The sequence below is a fragment of the Gordionus sp. m RMFG-2023 genome, chromosome 2, assembly GCF_954871325.1.
Source record: "Gordionus sp. m RMFG-2023 chromosome 2, tfGorSpeb1-WG-v2, whole genome shotgun sequence".
Taxonomy (NCBI): Eukaryota; Metazoa; Nematomorpha; class Gordioida; order Chordodea; family Parachordodidae; genus Gordionus; species Gordionus sp. m RMFG-2023.
Window position 1 is genome coordinate 14,006,089 of NC_088776.1, and position 20,865 is coordinate 14,026,953.

General features: G+C 28.2%; 1 protein-coding gene across 4 annotated transcripts in view; it reads left to right on the top strand.

Moving 5' to 3' along the window:
• Positions 1 to 20,865, top strand: part of LOC135925482 (four and a half LIM domains protein 2-like) — a 74,598-nt gene that overhangs the window by 11,906 nt on the left and 41,827 nt on the right. For all 4 annotated transcript variants that reach the window (XM_065460828.1, XM_065460831.1, XM_065460830.1 and 1 more), the window contains exon 3: positions 7,787 to 8,092. In XM_065460828.1, coding sequence (XP_065316900.1) covers positions 7,787 to 8,092 — 306 coding nt within the window. The remainder of the gene's footprint in view (positions 1 to 7,786; positions 8,093 to 20,865) is intronic.

Below are 20,865 nucleotides of genomic sequence, written 5' to 3' on the forward strand. Positions count from 1 at the left end.
ATTAATTTTATATAAATAAAATTTGGTATTATTCGATTTCATTACATTAGTCTTTTTTTATTTTTAAGTCTTGGACTTATTTTATAGAATGGCTTAATAGCATTTGATCTTGATGATTAGTTTTATAATAAGGAATTTGGATACTATAATTGTATCTGCTTGCTTGATACAAACGGGATAGTTAAAAATCTGTGAAATATTTGGTATTCTGAAAAATCGTCGCATTTTTTAGATAATAATCCTTGAAAAGATTTGATCTATTGACAATTGATAATAATAATAATCCCAACAAGCCTACGGGACTGTTAATTTATTTTATTTTTAGAAAGTATCTGTAAAAACAAATAAATAACTTTATTTCATATCATAAAAAAAAATTCAAAATATTCCTTTCGATATGGCTGTGTATGTTGTCGATTTATTGTATACATTTAATTTAAATATCCCTTCTTATTTCAAAAATATTTGCGCAATAACTCCAATTGTGAAATAATTTATCAAAAAGTGTGAATCAAAGAAAAGACGCACGAATCTGACCACAAAATAATTTCTTTAATATACGGAATATCTTGAAAAATTGGGTTTTGAAAAACTTTTTGGCCATATCGTTTCCGCTGCGTTCTAATATCCTTATGACCATACCGTTCAATATGCCCTTTTACTAATATTGCAGTGCACCGTTAGATTATAACTTTTAATTTTCGAATAAAAAATGATGAGATATTTATGTGAAAACATTTAGGGTAAACATATCATGTCGACATCTTTGTCATTATTCCCATCTGCTCTTTCTTGCTCCCTTGAAGTATTTATATTTTCTTTATGTTTTTAATAATTAATTGTAAAATCATTATAGGGTTTGTTTTACATATATGCCCCTCACAGATGACACATTTATCCTTTTTGGGTTGATTAAATCCTAAATCATAATTGAATATATCTTGGTTGGCATGCAATAAAACGAATTTAGTATGCTTTACACTTGTTTAAATAATTTCATACATAATCTTTAAATTCACGTTCTGCTGCAAATAATCTCTATTATTTGAAATTTTGGTTTGTCTGACTCCACAATAGTGTTTATGTCATTTTTAAAACTAGTTATTAGTTTAATAGAGTGCATTCAGAATCACATTTTTATTATTGTTTTGTACAGTAAATAAAATAGCCATTTAAATTTTTTTACTATATTTTATATATAGTTTAAAAATATATCAGTAGTAAAATTTTTTAGCTCATTAATTAGCTTAACAGGCCGGGAAAAAAGGGGTTTGAGGGAAACCACCCAATTTTTTAAAAAAATAATCCATCACAATAGAATAATTTTACTTGGCAACCCTGATCCAGACCCTGTGTCGAAATTTTTGATTATACTTTTTTTTATTTCTAAAAATTTTTTTGAAGATCATTATATACATTTTATATTAATACATTTATTATTATTGTCATCTAATAATCTATAATTAAATGGCTTAATCCAAATAAAATGTGCTTTTTTAAATACTTTGAAGGTCAATAAATCACATTTAAATATAAAATTTTTTTATTTTAAAAAGAGAGTAGTTAATTATATTAGATCATCATAATTATCATTGTATTTTTTTCTGTTTTAAATCCTCTAAAAAAATTTTTATTATAATTTTCAGGGATATTCTAATGATCCAGATTTTATATCCACAGCTCCGGTACAAAGTGCGGCCTAAATAATAAATAAACCAAAACCGGGCCTAATATTTGATCAGTTGAAAAATTATCTGTTTAGAGTTTCATATTTATTTACTTGCTCGTCAATTTTTTTTTCAAAATAATTACAGAATACCGTCAAAATTATAGCGAAAATTTAAACATCCTCTTTACCGTAAAAGGATGGAAAATAAAAAATAAGCCAATAAAAATAATAGCAAAAATCAGAGAGGGTCGGAATTAAAAGTGATTTTAATTTTAAATCCGGGTCGAGGTTAACTTTTAGAAATGATTATAGTATCATTTTATTTACAGAAGGTAAAAACACAAAATAACTAAGTGAAAAATAAGTATGTTAAAGAAAGATAAATATAGGGGAGACCAGGGCTAGTCGGCGCAAGGGGCTTGTCAAAGGATTTTATTTTAAAACCAGTAACGATTAAAAGTTGAAATTTTGTTCTAAAATAGAAATCTATAATATCCATATTTGGGGATGAAAATAATTTATAATATTTAGCTATTTAAATTTTTTATCTGTTATGTATGACATGTTTTTGACGTAAAAATTACAATATTTTCACTTGATATTATTAGGTTGTTTTAAAAAATTAAAAGTTTCAACATGACAAAATGGACATTATGTGAAAGTTAAATATCTATTTTAATATTTGGGAAAGTTTCAGATTGATATATAATGCTTAAATATATGTTAAGATCAAATTAGTAATATTACACCAAAAGTTATTGATCACTTCTTTTATTCATTTTTAAGGAAAGGGTGGGCGAGGGGAGAGAGAATATAGAGGATCCAATTTTTATTTCCTTGAAATGAGATTTACAAAACTTTTCGAATTATCCATGAATGGAAGTTTCTATGCTACTTCAATGGGTAAAAAACTCCATACATCTCCCCGATTCAACTGATAATATAACCTGGATATGCTTATGTGTTTATGTTTTCGTAGAATTTTAATATTAAAAAACTTAACAGTCCAGTATTATCTAATAACAAAATTTAATTAGATTTAATTTAATTTACATAAATAATATCGTATTTGCTTCTAACCGCTAGGCGTAAATTACCAATATGTACATTAAAAATTTTTCATAAAGTATAAATAATGTTATTATTTTAATTATATATATAATATTAATATATATTAGATATTTATATATACTTATTCTTTTGTATCTCCAATTACGATTTTTTTAAAAAATATATTTATCTAGCAATAAAACTATCATCTATAAACATAATATTTTTTTCACCTTTATTATTATTATAGTGTACAATATTTGGATCCGTGACGCACATCTAGCTCGCTCTTATTAGTTACGGGTGATATGCTCATTTTTTGGATTAAATTAATTTGCCGAAAATAGAAAAATTTTAGGCATGCTTAAATATAATTTAGGCATTCTGAACACGTTTCAATGATCTGGATATTTTATCAAATTTCTTATCAGGTCATTTCCACAAAAAAAAAATTACAGAAAATTCGTCGCTAATTTTAATTGCACCTAAATATAATTCCGCAAAGGCACTTATTGGGCATGCAATTTCGCATTTAATAATAGACTATGCATCCCGATGTTATCTATATAATTTCAATTAAATTAAATACAGGCTACAAAGCCTATAGTAGTTTTATGTTGGAATAATTTGATATTAGATCAAAGGTTTTCCATTTTGAAATTAAAGCAGATACATAAGGCTAAGTTTTATTTAAAATGGATCGATATAGCATAATATCATCATACGATCCTTTTATTTTAGCCAAAATAAAGTTGCGTACAAAGAGAAAGAATGTTTTTGCAAGGAATGCCATAACTATTATATTAGCGGAAATGCATCGGTAATTTGATCGCAGAAATTTATTTTAATGTTGGTAATTAAACTCTACATTCATAGTAATGCATTTGCGAGTGCGTGTTTTGCTGAGGAAGTTTTACATAAAGCCTATAACATTTTTAGAAGGCTTATTTGCTTATGAATAATCGAAAATTATCTCTTAAAATTGAAACCTAAATTAGAATTCATTATGATAAGAACAAAATAACGAAAACTATGTATTTATTAAAATATTATTGTTACTCATAATGTTTAAAACAATTTCACTTTTATGTTTAAAATAAAATTCTGTCAAAACCAAAATGTTAGCTTATATTCCAACATCAACCTAATGATTGCTACTCTCATCACTGATTTATAACTTTATTTTCAATTTCAATAATTATTGTGTTATATAATATGTAACAAAAATTATAATATATGATGTGTGTGATTTGTTGTAAAACATTTCCATGTAATAACTTTAACATTTAAAAAAAAATCTAGCAAGTTAGACAATTTTTTAAGAAAGTTGTTACAAATATATGGAAATGTTTTCAACAAATCATATAGAAGGCGATAATTTGCCATTCAAATTCAAAACCAATTTATCAATAAATATTGACAATTAAATCGCTTTCAAAACATTTTTAAAAATTTATTTCATTGAATATTTAAAATACTTTATATTTTATTCAAAAACATTTTAAAATTTATCGATCATTTGTAAGCATAATACATCTGGTTGATATTTGAATTATTAAATTCTTAAATGTCAAATTGTAAATATTATTAGTTAATATGATCTTTTTTATAATTTGTTTTGCGAATAATAAGTGGTTAACTTTAAAAAAAATTCAACTCTATAAAACTAATTCAATGTTTGACAAATTATAAAATTTATTAATGAAAAGAAAATGACATATTACTATTATAATATTTATGTATCTATAATTAAATCTGATGTGTAAATTGTATTTGAAATTATTAATAAAAAATTTATCCTTAAATTTTTATTCTTTCGTATCAAGGTTATTATATATATAGATAATGTATATAGATCGGCGAGGCTCAAACCGGCGAGTGTAATTTTTGAAATGGTTTTTCAGCCCAGTCTGTAATTTCTTTTGCCAGGCCCGTGAAATAATTTTGTTTCAACCAGTGATAATATTTTATGAAAGAAAAAAACATGCCTAATTTAAACTTTAAATTTGCCAACTTTCGGCCCGACTTTTAAAGGTATTTTGCACAAGTTGTCTCTGTCCCAAAATCTTTTGGCTCACGAGCCTTGCCGCGCCACCTCTATATATAATATAGATAATTTTAAAATTTTGTATTCAGGGTAGATTCAGAATTCGGCAAAAAGTTAAATAATTCTGTTTCCTCTTTAGAAAAATTATTAACTTTCATGATATCCCTAGAATAGTTATAATTATTCCGCTTTCCTTGAAAAATAAAAATGTAAACATTAATTAAAATCAGAGATCTGCAAGCCTTGCTCTAAGCCCCTCCTCCCAGACCGGGTCGGGCCGTATATTTTGAAACAAAATCTTTTAAATCGCCATTATTAGCTATAAAAATTAAAAATAAATATAATATATTTTAAAAAAATTCGGGGCCTGCAAATGGTACCTCTGCAGGTCTCTGATAAAAATAAAGCATATACCCTAAAATTTTTAATATCTTCTTTTATTTTAGAATTCAGATCTTGTATTATTTTAAGTCAGATCGGAAATATTTCTAAATAATTAGTTCGATAATTTTTTAAAAAAAGACAAAAATGTTTGAATTATTCTCAAATAGGTTTGATAGATCTCTAATAGGTTATTCTATTAGAATTTTTTTTTACAAAATATAAATCCAATTGAATAATTGATTAGCGCAAGGCCATTTCTAGAGAATGTGTTTCTAAAACAGGGATTTAACAATGGACATTTTTTGGACTCAAATGGGAAAGGGACATTAACTAAAAAAAGAGACGGTTTGCGAGACTAAATTTACCTCATGTATGCATAACGAGCAGAAATCTATTTGATCATATCTTGCTTTTAATACTAAGCAAAATGGAATCTTTGGCTTCTTTCATAATATATGTTTCACCTGCTATTATGATAGCTTTAAAAAAAAATTAAATTTAAAGATATCCCTTTGTTCTTCAGAGTGTAAATATATGCATATCTTTTTAAAATAAATAAATATATATTTTTTTATTACATTTATTATAATTATAACAATCCATTCTTTATTTTTTAAAAAAATTGAACTTTACAAAAATTATTCTCGTGTTATATATTTCATATTTATCGGTGTTTTTTGAACACATTTGTATTGTGTGTTTAAGAAAGTTCTCTTGGAAAAAAGTTTAGATTTAATTAAACCGATAGGATAGTAATAGGCCTAACATTTTTTCAATTAATCAAAAATATCGTCAAGCCAGATGTTCAGGGATAATATTTAAGAATCACATCGCAAAGATTTTGGGACTGAATTTATGTAGCAACCTTTTTTTCCTCAGCATAAGGACTCATCCTTAATTGCAGTAAAGGGTTTAGTTAAAAAAATTTATATTTTTTCTATTTATTGGTTAGACCCATAATATTCGTTTGTGTGGCTTAGGACTAGAACTTAGTCTCGATGATCAGATAAAAGTTTTACTTTTAAAAATACTATTTGATACTAATGAAATTATTACATATAGATATAAAGAATTTATTTCGATAATAATTGAATATGGGCTTATTAAATAGTAAAGGCAGCCCTGTATAGTAACTTTTTACATTACATTATTTATGATTCGAATACGATCCAATCCAGAAATTATTTTTTAAAATATGTAAAGGAATATAATAATATGGCCCAACTCACCGACTCCAAAGAAAATAAGAAAATGTTTTTTGAGCACTTATTAGACTTATTAAACAAGTCTATGAGTGGCTATATTTGATAGTATACATTTGCCACGAAATGGAACATGTCGAACTAAAAAATGTCAAAGAGTTCAGGGTAACCTTTCCACCATTCTTTCTATGTCACTTGGAATCCAGCCTGGTTAGTCGAGAATCATAATATTGACCTGTCATGGTACGGAAAGGATATCATTGTTATTAAATGATAATTGCTTGGTCGTTTCTCATAAACTTCCCAGTCACTTAATCAGTTTTCACTTTTGTTAGCTATCCAGGTTATCTGCTGTATGAAATGAGCCAAGTCGCCGAGATTTCGAATAGGAAGCAACCTAGATATTGGGTACTATGGTAGGAATTTATAATATTTTTTTTATGAAAATTATACTTTTACGGCTAAATCTCTTTAAGTGTATGTGTGGAATTTTTAATTCTGATATGACTAGTGCTTTCGTAATGACTCGGTTTCAGTGATACTAATGGGATTATCACGCGCCTGCATATATATCATTCGCCCAATTATTTTATTTGAAGACATCGCCACCTTTTAATATAGATCTTAATTGCGATAATTGAATATTATAGATAAACATGCATTTTAATTATCTTTCTAGTAAAGTTAATATCGAATTCGGAATATTAAGATAAAAGATAAGGTTTTCCAATTTCTTAAATAACTTTCCAAGTAGGTTTAGTTGAATTTTACATTCTAGATTCTGTATTACTTCTGTATTTTAATCAATAGCCAACTCAATCCCTACAAGGTTCATTTGACTTTAAGATTTGTGGTTTTTTATATTTACGGGGAACGCCTTTTTTATCATCTTAAATTTAATAGTTTTATTTTCTCTATATTTATTATACTCACTCAGTTCACTTAAAATAATGGTTTAAGGATATTATTTTTAGAAATTGAAACTTAATTTAAAAAAAAAAATAAGAATGTGGATTATAAAATTAAATAAGATTTTTTTAACAAATAATAACTTAATAAAAATTTAATTTAAAATAATTATATAATTTAAAAGGAAAATTGATGCCTATTGTTTATAGCAACGGATGATTTATAATTTAAAATAATTAATTGGCTAAGATCCTTTAATGTTCAAAGATTCTCGGGATCATATCTAATAAAGGGGTCCTTGTCTAAGAAAAGGAAGGGGAAAGCGAAGGACGATTTAACGATAGAGTATTTATTACTATTGTTAGTAGAATCATATTTGATGAAGATAGGAAACAAGGTCTAAGAATAGGAACAGATATGAATATACCTTTAATACAAAATATATTTGCATGAAAACCACAAACAAAGTTATATATTCATATAAAAATAACATTACACAATCTCTAATTTAAAAAATAATAAAAGGAATGCTACACCTGCAAAAGAGAGATCGAATATTCGGATGTGGCGGTTTACTCTCCTAAGCTGTTAAAATCAAAAAGTTCCAAAAACGAGCTAAAAAATGGCGAAGAAAACTCAAACTTAAACAAGAATGAGGACAAAGAAGGAAATAAAGTGCTTAGTGATTACTGTTGGCATCCGGCTTGTTTTGTGTGCCAGGTTTGTCAGGAGTTGCTGGTCGATTTAAATCATTGCGTCAAAGATGGATATCTATATTGTGAGAGACATTTCGCCGAAACTTTTAAGTCCAGATGCTCTAATTGTGACGAGGTTTGTTAAATTATCCTTTATAATATATTATAATTATTTAACCGTTAAGAGATTAATATCATAATTAGGTATTCATTAATCACATAATATGATCTTAAAATTGTAAAATATAATTTTATATTATATCTTCAATTGCCAATCATATTTTAGAAGTATAAAATGATATTTTACATTTTACTATTATATTCCAATGAATATAGAGGGCAGGAAAGAAATAGTTATAAAATAATCAAAATCTATAAATATTAATTTTAAGTTAGTATTTCTTTCATGATTATTTTAAAGCTTTTGAACAGATTGAGAAATTTCATTCTTAATTTTTATTAAATGATAATTGGACTAATCTCAATTATTTAAAATGTAATGGAAATTAAGTAATATATTTAATCGCTACCGGCCACAGCCTTAAGCCTTAACGCAACATTTATACTCATGTTCAAAGTTACCCCGTAGAATATTTTTATTGAAATTTTAGCCCGGCTCTTAATATTTTTTATTTGCCTAATTATCAGCTTTATAACCATTTCTAAAACTCCTGCCTACCCGGTAAATATCGTAAATCTGGCCAGGCTGGGTTATGCCGACCTTTACAGGACATATGTATTTGCTTTAATATACACTTTACTATTTTCTAAATTTTGTTGACAAATTGGTTATTTTTACGAAAATTAATTTAATTTTGGAAAAAGTTATTATATGTTTGAAAAAAAAATACACGTGTATGATTAAAAAAATTACATATTAAAATGTTATCTTAAACTATAAAATATAATTTTTTCACAATATAATGAAATGAAAACATTAAATTTAAAATAAAACCAATCCTTAATGCTCATAATATAACTAATATCAAATACTATTCTATATGGATATAATATATAGTGAGACTTTAGTAGTACATAAAGTGACCACTAAATATAATTTTGAACATTTTGATAAACAATTTTATTGGGGTGTGATAGTCCAGATAAGGAGGTCGATTCTACACCATATAGAAATGATGTTTGACTGTATATAACTACTCAAATATTTTATAATTATAAACAATAAATAGAAAGAAAAAAATATCACAAATATGTTTAATACTATATAAGATATTTTTTAATATACATTTTTATCTTTTATTGAAAAATAATAAATTACAATTAATAATTGGTTAAAAAAGAAAGAAATGCCAAATATTTTTTACTCTACTATGTGATATATGTAGCGATATTAAAATTTATTGGTTCTTTTTTTTTTCTATACAGTTAATAATAGTATATAAGGTTAGAAAAAACAAAATAAATAACTCATTTATTAAAAAAAGTGACAAAATTAGGCAGACCAATTTTTATAATTGAAATTTGAAAATATTTTACTTATAAATATTGTCTTTATTTTTTTCAGAGATCCGGACCGAATAATAGTTAAGGTTCAGATAAAAATAACGGTTCAGGTTTTGTGAAAAATGAAAAAATCGGTTCGGTTTGAACTTCTAAAAACCGGTTTGATAACTTTGTATACAAACTTACATTTGAATTATATATTTTATTTGTTGCGATATTTTGTAAATTTTATTGAGTTCTAGAGGGCGGTTTCTTTTTATGTGTCGCTCAAGATTGACACTTCATAGTTATGTCACAATCAGTAATATGACATTTTGATGTGTCATTTATAATTATATATGAAAATAATTTATAAATTGGATTCAATTTGTAAAATTTACCAAGAATTTGCGCGGGGTTATTATAAGCTGAAAAATATTTAAAATGGCAATATACCAATGTTTATGAAATTGAGACTAACACTTATCAATCAAAATTAATTGATAATTATTTTTAAAACAATTGGATAAAAATTAAGATTTAGCAATATACTAGTAATAACTTTCATATTATTTTGTAAGCACTTCCAACCTTACAAAACTCCTTTATGATTGTATTAATGTAAAATTAAGAGTGTATAATATTTCAAAATACTATTATTTTGCCATTTGAATTCTTATGATAATCCAGAAAATATTTATATATTCTCTCTGTTTATATATCACCTTCTCATTAGGTATATTTTGTTTTACAAATTTAATAAACTTGAATTTTATTGTCTATAGCAGTTTATTACATATATTTTAATACAATTTTATTTTTTGTTTTTATTATATTAAAGATATTCAATCTTATTTATAGTATTAAATTTATTTAATACAATTAAAACAAACCAGAGATGTTAAATAGAAAAATATTATGTCTGTATCTTATCTAGACACATTTTAATTAAAAATATCTGTATCCAGATACATTTTTAACTATATACATATCTATATATAGATACATTTGTATACAATTTTACTGTATGTTTTTAATTATATTAAAAATATTTACATTTAATTATTTTTTGTATTAAATTTATTAAATATCGGTCTGAGTTTATTTCTTTCCTACGAATTTATTTTACATTAGATGCCGAAAGTATGTGATAAAGTCTTGAAATTATTGATTATCATTCAACTTACAAAAGGAACATAATTGATAACTTGTAAACTGTGTTCCATTGTCGGTTATAAATTTTTTTAATTACCAAACTTTGTGAAATTATCTCTTCTTAAGGCATTACAGTAATTGGTACATTGGTTATTAAGTCTACCTTTACCCATCTCTAATAAACATATATTACCACTAACTAGTAATCACTTTGTTTTACAATACAACATGTAATATTCCACTTTCTTCGCCAATGTTATATAAATATTTTTTTTGTTAAAGATACCTTATTTAATAAAAATTTAATTTTAAACAGACAAAATATCAGAGTCACTATTTTTTAGTTGGGTTTTAAGGAAGGGGCCATAATTATATATGAAGGTTTCTATCTGTATTTTTTGTTGAAGATAAAAAATTATCTCGGGTTGAAAATGTCTTGATTTTATTACTTCGAAATATTTATAGTTTATGGAGAAAATATCCGTTATAACGATTAGGGCGAGCATGTAGTTAGTTACAGGGTCAAAAATTTGAGCAAAATATCTTTGAAGAACAAAAAAATTGAAGATCTTTTCGTAAAAAAAACTTCACATTTTTTGATCTTTAAAAGAGCAAGGATCATATTTTTGAATTTTGAGCAAATGTTAAACCCTGGTTTTAAGTATTCTTTTATCTTCTGTATTTATGCTGTTAATAAAGGATTCCATTTTATATTTTTATATCTGAAGTACGAAGATACAAGTCAAATAAGGATTTAGCCTGACCTCTAAAGGATTTCAGGCAATCAATCATGTCTCAGACTATTTTATGATATACTGAAAGGTTCTAGAATGCTTGGGATGTGCTCTCCTTTTAGACTCCGACTTATTATTAAATTTATTGAGATATGACGTTGGCATGGTCTTTGATTAATGAACCATTAAGTCCATGCTCTCCTAGAAGATGACAAAAGTGTTGCATTTTGGAATTAAGTGATTAGACTATGTCACATCCTAGTGATAAACCTATATCTACACTCAATTGTTCTCTGATAAGAGATTTCCAAGATTGCGAATGAAGGGTCTCTAACCATTCGTGTCCTCCTAGTCTGTTGTCAGATGGAAGAGTTATATCGAATTGAAGGATCTGGAGTTAAATAGTATATCGGCATAAAAGTTTCCTATTAAGGGTTTAAAAATGTTTTTATGGTTGATAATTATTAAAAATGCTTACAGGGATTCTTTATTTCAGTGTATTGATTGCACAATCTAAGAAATGATCGGTTGGATATATGAAGCCAGATATCATGGGTTATTCATCAAACTGGAGGCAATGAAAGATGATTTGTATATGAAATAAAGAAAAAGATCTAGCCTACCAGATTTTGCAGGCAATTGAAGAGCCCAGTTAAAATCGGTTAATATCATATTTAAAATCTTTTCAAAAAAATATTTTAGTTTTATTTGCAATTTATCAGTAAAAGTAGTTTTTTTAAAAAAATGAGGACTTAAAAATATGATAAATTGGGTATAAATACAGTGGTGTTGCCAAGATTTATTCAAGGGAAGGGGGGATGAGCTATAAAAATTAGACCGGGCCACGTCTATGAAAAATTGTGATTATATATTATTGATTTTCTTGTGGTTATTTTTATTTTGCTTTTTAAAATATACAATATCTTTATATTATTTCCGATCAAGTTGACTGAACAATTGGAAGCACTCATTCTAAAATCTATGCCAATGTTTCGTGCTTTACTAGTGCCTATGAGTGCTTTAACCAGTATAGTAGACTGTATAAAGGAAAGAATTTTAGTAACCAAATTTTGGACATCCTTACAATTAAAAAGAGATGGAACGTATTTATTATGAATATTTAATCAATTTTTAGTGCTTTGTTTTTTTAAATTCGTTTGGTAGACAGTATTATAACGAATAAAAGATATTAGCAAAATTTAAAAAAATTGCCAAAAAGGGAATGATGTTAAAATAGAAAATGTAGTAGACTAAATATCTGGCTTGACTTAATATTTAGTTCCTGACAACAACTATAAATACATCAATCAATTTTGAGAATCACAAATAAGAAACTGAGCTAAGCTTTAAACAAAATGAAATCTAAAGTATGAAACGCTTTAAGCGTGAAATGAGCCAAGTTTTTGGAAACACTATTTCTGAAACTTATCCAAACCATAAATAGTATCATATTAATACATTTAATTGCCTCATTTTGTTTGTAGATGGGTTAATGGGGAAATAAATTATTGGTTAAATTCTTAAATAAGGGAAAAGATTGTCAAAATTAGCATCATGCTAGAGCGGAGAATATAGATGTTTTAAATATCTTGTTTTCTGGATGAACCAATAAGTAATGCCTTATTAGTACTTACTAATTCATCAATCATTTTTTCCAGTGAATAAACAAAAACCAGTTATAAGTGAAATAAAAATATCGGCACGCCTTAGTCACATAAATATCGGATTTTAAATTGCGATTTAAAAATAAATTACGCCTAAATATCCTTAGGGTTTCCTATTTCCCGATTTAAACTATTTTGAATTTTATGATTTATAATATCATTTGTTCTTTTAGGGTTATTTTAATTAATATCACTTTAAAATAGTTTGAATTTCATTATATTTTGAATCGAGTTGTATTTTCAAGTTTGATATGAATCTGACTCATATTTAAACGCAGTCTCATAAGCACAAAGATTGACTTTTAATTTTAATGTCTAGGCCATACTGTTGCTAAACAGTTCGATTTAAGACGATTTTTAAAAACGGCTTACCAATATTCTTTCAAGAAAAATATTACGCACCTGAAAATTTTACTCATAGATGTAGTGTTGTTAAACGCCTCATTTTGAGCCGATTTATGAAAACGGCTAACTCAATGTTTTAGCCCTAAGTATCAAGATTTCGATAATATATGTCTAGACCTTTGTTCCTTCTATGAGCAAAATTTTCCTATTTTTCTGGATGAAGTATTGAGTTAGCCGTTTTTAGAAAACGGCTCAAAATGAGCCGTTTAACAACACACATAGATGACACAAGGATTTGACATTTATTAGCGATATCTCGAGGCTGAGGCAATATTTTTCTAGTAAAAATATCATAGCCATTTTTAAAAATCGGCTCAAATCAAGACATTTGGTAACATTACTTCTCAGGTAAGTTTTATTCTTTTTAAAGAAGAAATGTTATTTCATTGGTAGAAATATGTTTAATAATATATATACATTAACAAAATAGTCATATATTTGAAATTATGCAAAGCATCCATATCATTTTTTGGAAATCTTTTATACCATAGTTTGCATTTAGTTAGTAATGAATCATGGGATATTAACATCCTCACATCTGCTAAATATTTAATTTTCTCTAAAAAGATCTTAAACAGATTCGGAAGGATTGTGGTTATAATATTTGCTGATTTGTAAGAGCTACCTTTCATTTATTTGAGTTATAAAATTATCCAAGAGGGAGAAAGGGAGATTTATTTTATAGTATTCTTCGACTGACCTTATATTAATATTGAAACTATGGGGTTGACTTGCTGCGAGTCGAGGTAGACAAATTTTAAATTCAGAGCTCTGCTCGTGACTCAACAATGATATATAATCTATGATTCGTCATCTATATTTGGCTTAATTTTAATAAGTTCAAATATAATGATTTCAGCTATTCTCATGAAATATTTTACTTTAGTTTTGCAGTGAAAAAGTTTCAAATGATTTGAGAAAATTTAAAATTTACATTAATAAACTTCAAGGAAAATTAAATCGATATTAATTAATTCATAGAATAAATTAGTAGCGTATTTATTTCTTCTATGAATGAGAAATAAATGTAAATTGGAATATATATGGCGATAAGATGTAGAAATCAGCAATATTTTAAAAAATATCGGCATCTGGATTTTTCCCCCTACTTCCCTGCTGATATACCTGCATGTGTCCTTAGGTTGCTAAATTTATATTTATTATTCCGATCAGAACAATATTTTAATCCATTTTATTGCTAAATAAAGCTTATATATTTACCTATATTTTTAACTTCCCAATAAATAGCAATTAAATGATACCAAAAATGTCCCAACAAATCACATGATAATTACCAGTTAATTGTTGCATTCTATAGTCAGACTGAATCACGTATTAAGCATGAAAAGTTCAAACCATATTATTTTAATATAAAGGCTGGTTCGGTGGTCCAGCCATCTTTGGTGGCAAATCAAATCAAGGGATACTATTTAATATTGATAATTTTATTTTATCGGAAATATATTATAGCATGTATAACATACTCTAAAAATATTCTGAAAATTTCGTCATTAATTTTTGCTTATTTTATTTATAATTTGTATGAAAATTCTTGTTGTAAATTAATATAAATTAAGAGTATAGTTCAAAAATTCACGGCAAAACTATCTGAAATACATAGGGTAGGTACTATGCACATGCTGGAATATACTTCCGGTAGAATTGGATTTATTTTGAATGTTAAAAGCCGTAAATTAATTGTATGACGTTAGGATACGGGATAACTCATTATAGCATATTACGGCATATATGCTGTAAATTTATTTGTTAGTTTTAGATTTATATGATGGTCTACGAAAGTCATTAATCAGGAATGGTCATAACTAGGAAATTCTCTTTTTGAGCATAAAATATTTTAATTAATCTTGTAATATTAGACATTTTATATGTTATAAAATAAATAAAATGTCCAATGAAAATCAAAATAGATCACGTAGTATTGACAACAAACTATTTTCTCATAAATCGTAGAAATGTAATTTTTTAACTAAAAATCTTTTGATTTTACAAAATTTATATTGATATCATTTTAATCATCTTTTAGAATTTTTTATTACAAGAATATTTTTACACTTTATTTTACAATAAACCAAAAAATAATGTATCATCTGGATAATGTCTTATCGAAGTGTTTTATAAATGTGTTTTTTTGACATTTTGAAAAACAACTATTTTTAATAAAAATTATATTTTTTTCAAAAATTATTTATCATAAGTGTTATAAAACGTGAAATTTTTCATAAAGGTGTCCACTCAAGATAAACCATAGAGAATTATATTATTATTGAATTATATGGTTTGATGACCAATAAAATACTAAACTGATATGGTAGGTAACCAAGTAGAAATACCATTTTAATTTCCCCTTTATAGTATTTCCTTGTCAAGACAAACCCTTCTTACATTAATGATGATGGTTTTCAAATTTAAATTCAAAACTTAAATATCTCAATCATAGTAAATGCTAAATTGATAAATGAAACTAATTGTTTGTTATAATAAAAGACCATGATTTTCAGAGCATTAATCATAATGGTTGAATATGCCTCTATCAATACCTTATTTATATTAACGAAAAAGTATATCACATTTTCCGTTTTTGTTTCTTCATTATCAAGTTAATTAAATTCCTTCTATTACGCCATTTTTTTATATACATTTACTTCAAATTTCTGATTCTAGAACATAGTGACTCATCATGTCCCTAGACATGATCTGATCGAAAATTTTTTATGTCCCGAGAAGCCCAGCTCAAAATAAACAATTATTCGTCCGACCAGCACAGGCCGAATTTATTTAAATATAGAAAAATTTAATATTTTTTTAATTGTAAAAAAGTTTTCTACAAATAAAAAATATTGGCGCCTAGTTTCTTGCAAGAATTTAAAATATATCAATTTATATTATATTTAAAAATTTAAGCCCGACCCGGCCCGAATTTCTTTTAAAAATATTACCCAACTCTAAATTACTGGCCCGAAGCCCGTTTAGGCCGAGTATGGGCCGGGATTGGCACATCTCTAATGCACATATCTTTTTCCCGATATACCTCTCTACATAAAACTTAATCTTATCTTCTTCGCTTCTCTCTTATATCTGCCAAAACGTATACTAATAGATTTTATTTTTCCGAATTGATTATTTTATTGTCATTCTATGTAACCATTTTTACCTTTCACTCACTCTTTAAACTTTGATCCATACACGATCTCAAACTGGAAAATAAGAATTTTTTAAAAAATTCAAGCTAACTCTTATACGCCTTTGATATATATCAGTATCTTAGCTACAGGGAGGGTGAGGGAATGGGCGTCACTAGATTTTTCAATTTATCGGGTCTCCATGAATGCTCACAATCTAGAACTTTAAAAAGCAATATATTTTTTATTTTTTGCTTACAAATTTATATCCTCTAAAACTTTTAAACATAAATTAATCATCTCATTTTTTCCCATACCTATCTAAATTGACTATTATAACATAATAATATGTTCTATCAATATTATAATATGTTCTGTCAATATTGCACTAATTCATATTAATTCTAAAATTATTAACTAGTATAATATAATAGTAGTCTAAAGAGTGTGTATTACAACAAGTATAATATAATAGTAGTCTAAAGAGTGTGTATTACAACGAGTATATAATCTTATTTATATATAGATGTATAGCAGAGACGTAATAGATGATCTTGCCCCCCCCCCCCCCACCCCACAAAAAAATTGTATGGGCCTCCCAATATATTTTTAAAAAATTATTTATTTCTGTAGATACACATCAATTAGACACAATTCATATATTCTTCTGTTTTATGGCGATTTCCAGGTTTACCCGGGTAGGCCAGTTTTCCCTCTGATTTTTCTTTTCCATTTTTGACGGTCCTGAGCATCAATATTTGTAAGATTCAAGCTTCTCATATCCGCCGCTATCACATTTGTTCACGTCATCTTGGGTCTTCCTCTAGGTCTTGATCCTCCTACTTCCATCTGCATCTCTTTACCCAGTTATCTTTTGTCATACGTTCCACATGCCCAAACCATCTTAGTCTATTTCGTCGCATTACCATTCCAATCATTTCTATAACCAATCTTGCTCGCAATTCCTTGCTAGTTTTTCTCTCTCTCAGAGATACTCCATACATCCATCTAATCATCCTCATCTCTGTTCTTTCTAATTTGGCTTCGTGAGTCGCTTTCATTGCCCATGTTTCGCCGCCATAAACTAAACAACTTCTCACACAGCTTACGTAAACTTTCCCCTTTAACTTCAGAGAAATTTTTTTATTTGTAAGAATAGACAAAACATCTCTCTGAATTTCTTCCAAGCTTGTCTGGTCCTTGCAACAACGGCAGAATCTACACCACCATCTGCGTTTAGCATATCACCTAAATAACAAAACTTATCCACTTTTTCTAGGATTAACCCATTGCCAATATCCAGACCACCATTTTCTAGGTTATCATTATTATGTATCCCTTTCACGCATGTTCTACAAATAAAGGTCATTCTTCCTAACATCAAACTTCCTTTTTTTCCAGCTATATCTATTATGTACCCATTTCTGGCATCTGGAGCATTGGATAGAATTTCTAGCAACTCCTTTCCCACATACACCCAAGGCCACTTACCGGATTCCTCCATCTTTAGATTTTCCCCACCAATCTTCACCTTTGTCTTTGATGCATTCATTTTCAGGCCCTTTGCTTCCATAGTCATCTCTCAATTCTTCCTCACTGTTTGCCATTAATACAAGGTCATCTGCATATAATAGCTCCCAGGGAAGTCCTTCACGCATTTCTTTAGCCACCACATCCATTACTAAGATAAATAATAATGGACTCAGCACGGGTCCTTGATGAAGTCCTACCTTCACCTCAAAGCTGTCACTATCACCATAATCCGTCCGTACTGCTGTTTGTGCTCCAACATACATTGCCATCACTGTGATAACCAACCATTCCTCCACACCTGATTTTCTCAAGGCCCATCTAGTAACCTCACGCGGCACCCTATCAAATGCTTTCTCCAAATTAACAAACGCATAATAGAGTTTCTTTTCCTTCGCAAGATACTTCTCCTGCATTTGTCTCACCACAAAAATTGCATCTGTCGTGCCTTTTCCCGATGTAAAACCAAACTGCATTTCATCAATTTAAATTTGTTCCCTTATCCTCTTCTCTAACATTCTCTTAAATACTTTCATTGCATGTTCCAAGAGTTTAATAACCCTGTAAGACCCGCAATCTAATAGGATCACCTTTCCCCTTGTATACTGGGATAATTATACTTCTTCGCCAGTCCTCGGGAATAGTTCCTTCTGTGACAATTTGATTGGCTAAATTCATTAACCATTCGATCCCTAAATCATCAGAACCTTTAAAAATCTCTGATACCACTATCGTTAAACCCGATGCCTTCCCTTTTTTCATCTTTTTCACTGTTCTTTTTATCTCGTCCTTGCCAAATTTACACCCTGGAACTTCTACCTTTGCACAACTAACATTATTATCCCATTCATTTTCTTCATTCAAAAGTCCTTTGATGTAAATCTTCCAGGTGTTCTTAATATCACTACTATCAATCACCATTTTTCCTTCCATATTTTTCAAACACTTTACACCTATCACATCCTGCCTCTTTTTTGACATCTGCTTTAGCACTCTCCTCCTTCAATTTCCAAACCTTCAGCCTTGGCACAAACTTTCTTTTAGTGACCCTGGCACCTTTAAGAGTGAGATCTCCTACAACTAGTCGATGCTGATTTATACATTCCTCTCCCGGTATCACTTTCACATTTTTTACTATACATCGATCACATCTCCTTAATAACAAGTAATCCACTGCACTTTTGGTACTACCCGACTTATAAGTCACCATCTTCTCTAATTCTTTCTTAAACATTGTATTACAGACAATCATATCCATAGCATCACTAAAATCTAAAATACTCTCTCCTTCCAGATTTCTCATGCCGTAACTGAACCCTCCATGTACTCCTTCATAACCCTCACTACTCGCTCCCACATGTCCATTCAGATCACCAGCCAGGATAATCTCCTCTTCATTTGCCAGTCTCGATGTCACCCCAAATAGACTGTCCCAAATATATCTACTCCAGCCTTACCATCATTACTTCCTTGCCAAAAGAATTTATATTTTTCGCTAATCTTGCCAATCATTCTGGTCCCATTTCCTTTCCATCTAGTCTCCTGTATGCAGCACACATCTATATGCCTTCTGTGCAATACATCGACGACTTCTCCCGCTCTTCCCGTCATACTCCCAACATTCCATGTCGCGACCCTAACTCGATCTCCCGTAGACTGGTTTCTCCACTTATTATCAGGTCATTTATGACCGTCATAAGTTTCATTTTCATGAATCGTGGTTCCACCAGGTTTCCCATCCTTCTTTTTGTCGTAGGTGGATAAAGAGGCCAACAGGGTACTTTGGGCTGTACCCCGCCCATGCTTTGTTGTACCATAGGGAAATTTTGTAGCAAGGTTTTTACAATCGGATGCCCTTCCTGACAACAACTTCTTAAAGTGGTTTTTACACCCCATCGAGGAGACGGTGATCCTATTCTAGACCCAGATCACAGGGAACCTTTTAGACCTCCATTAGCCGCCAAAAGACGTTGCCACTCCCCCGCCACGATGAGGCTGAAGGTAGGATTTTGGGAGAGTAAGACAAAAATCATATAAAGTAACTTTATTTGACGTAGCGATTATAATTGCAAATACAATATCGCTAAAATGTATTTTAAATAAAAAATAATTATAAAGAAAAATCGGCGTCTTTTTGATGCCTATTATATTTTTGTCCATAGCCATGGACTGTCTATATTGTCTTCAATTATCATTACTAAATTATTTAATTTTGCTTGTGATTATTTAACGAAGATAATTTTTATTAATCTTAATTTTGAAGAATTTTACTCTGCAGTAGCTATAGCACTAGATAAAGTTAAAAAATAAGCAAATTTCCGACGAGAAAGTTTTTCGAATCATAGAATGAGACATCTAAATCATGAGCATATTTTAATTGTTGGCTTAGTTAAAAATATTTTGCTTAGAAAGATTTAAACGATTTTTTGGGTTCAAGAAATGAAAAATGTATACTTACAATAAGTTACGCTGGCAAATCGTTTTTCCAAATTAGTGCGATAGATGCAATTTAAGTATCAATATCAAATAATTCGCACCCCCCCCCCCTCCCCCCCTCCCCAAGCCAAAAAATTTAGATTCCGGCTAAAATATATTTTCAAAATATTACTATTTTATTATTATTAATTTATATTTTATATTAATTATTCCTACCTCTTATCACATATTCATTACAATTTACATTTATTTATAAAATTCACAGCAGAAATAAATATGCTCATAATTTATTCTAAGAATTAATATCGATTTGAAATTTTCCTTGGCGTTATATTTATCTACCATTTTAAAATTCTCCACCAAGTCATATGAAACTTTTCACTCCAAAACGAAAGTAAAACA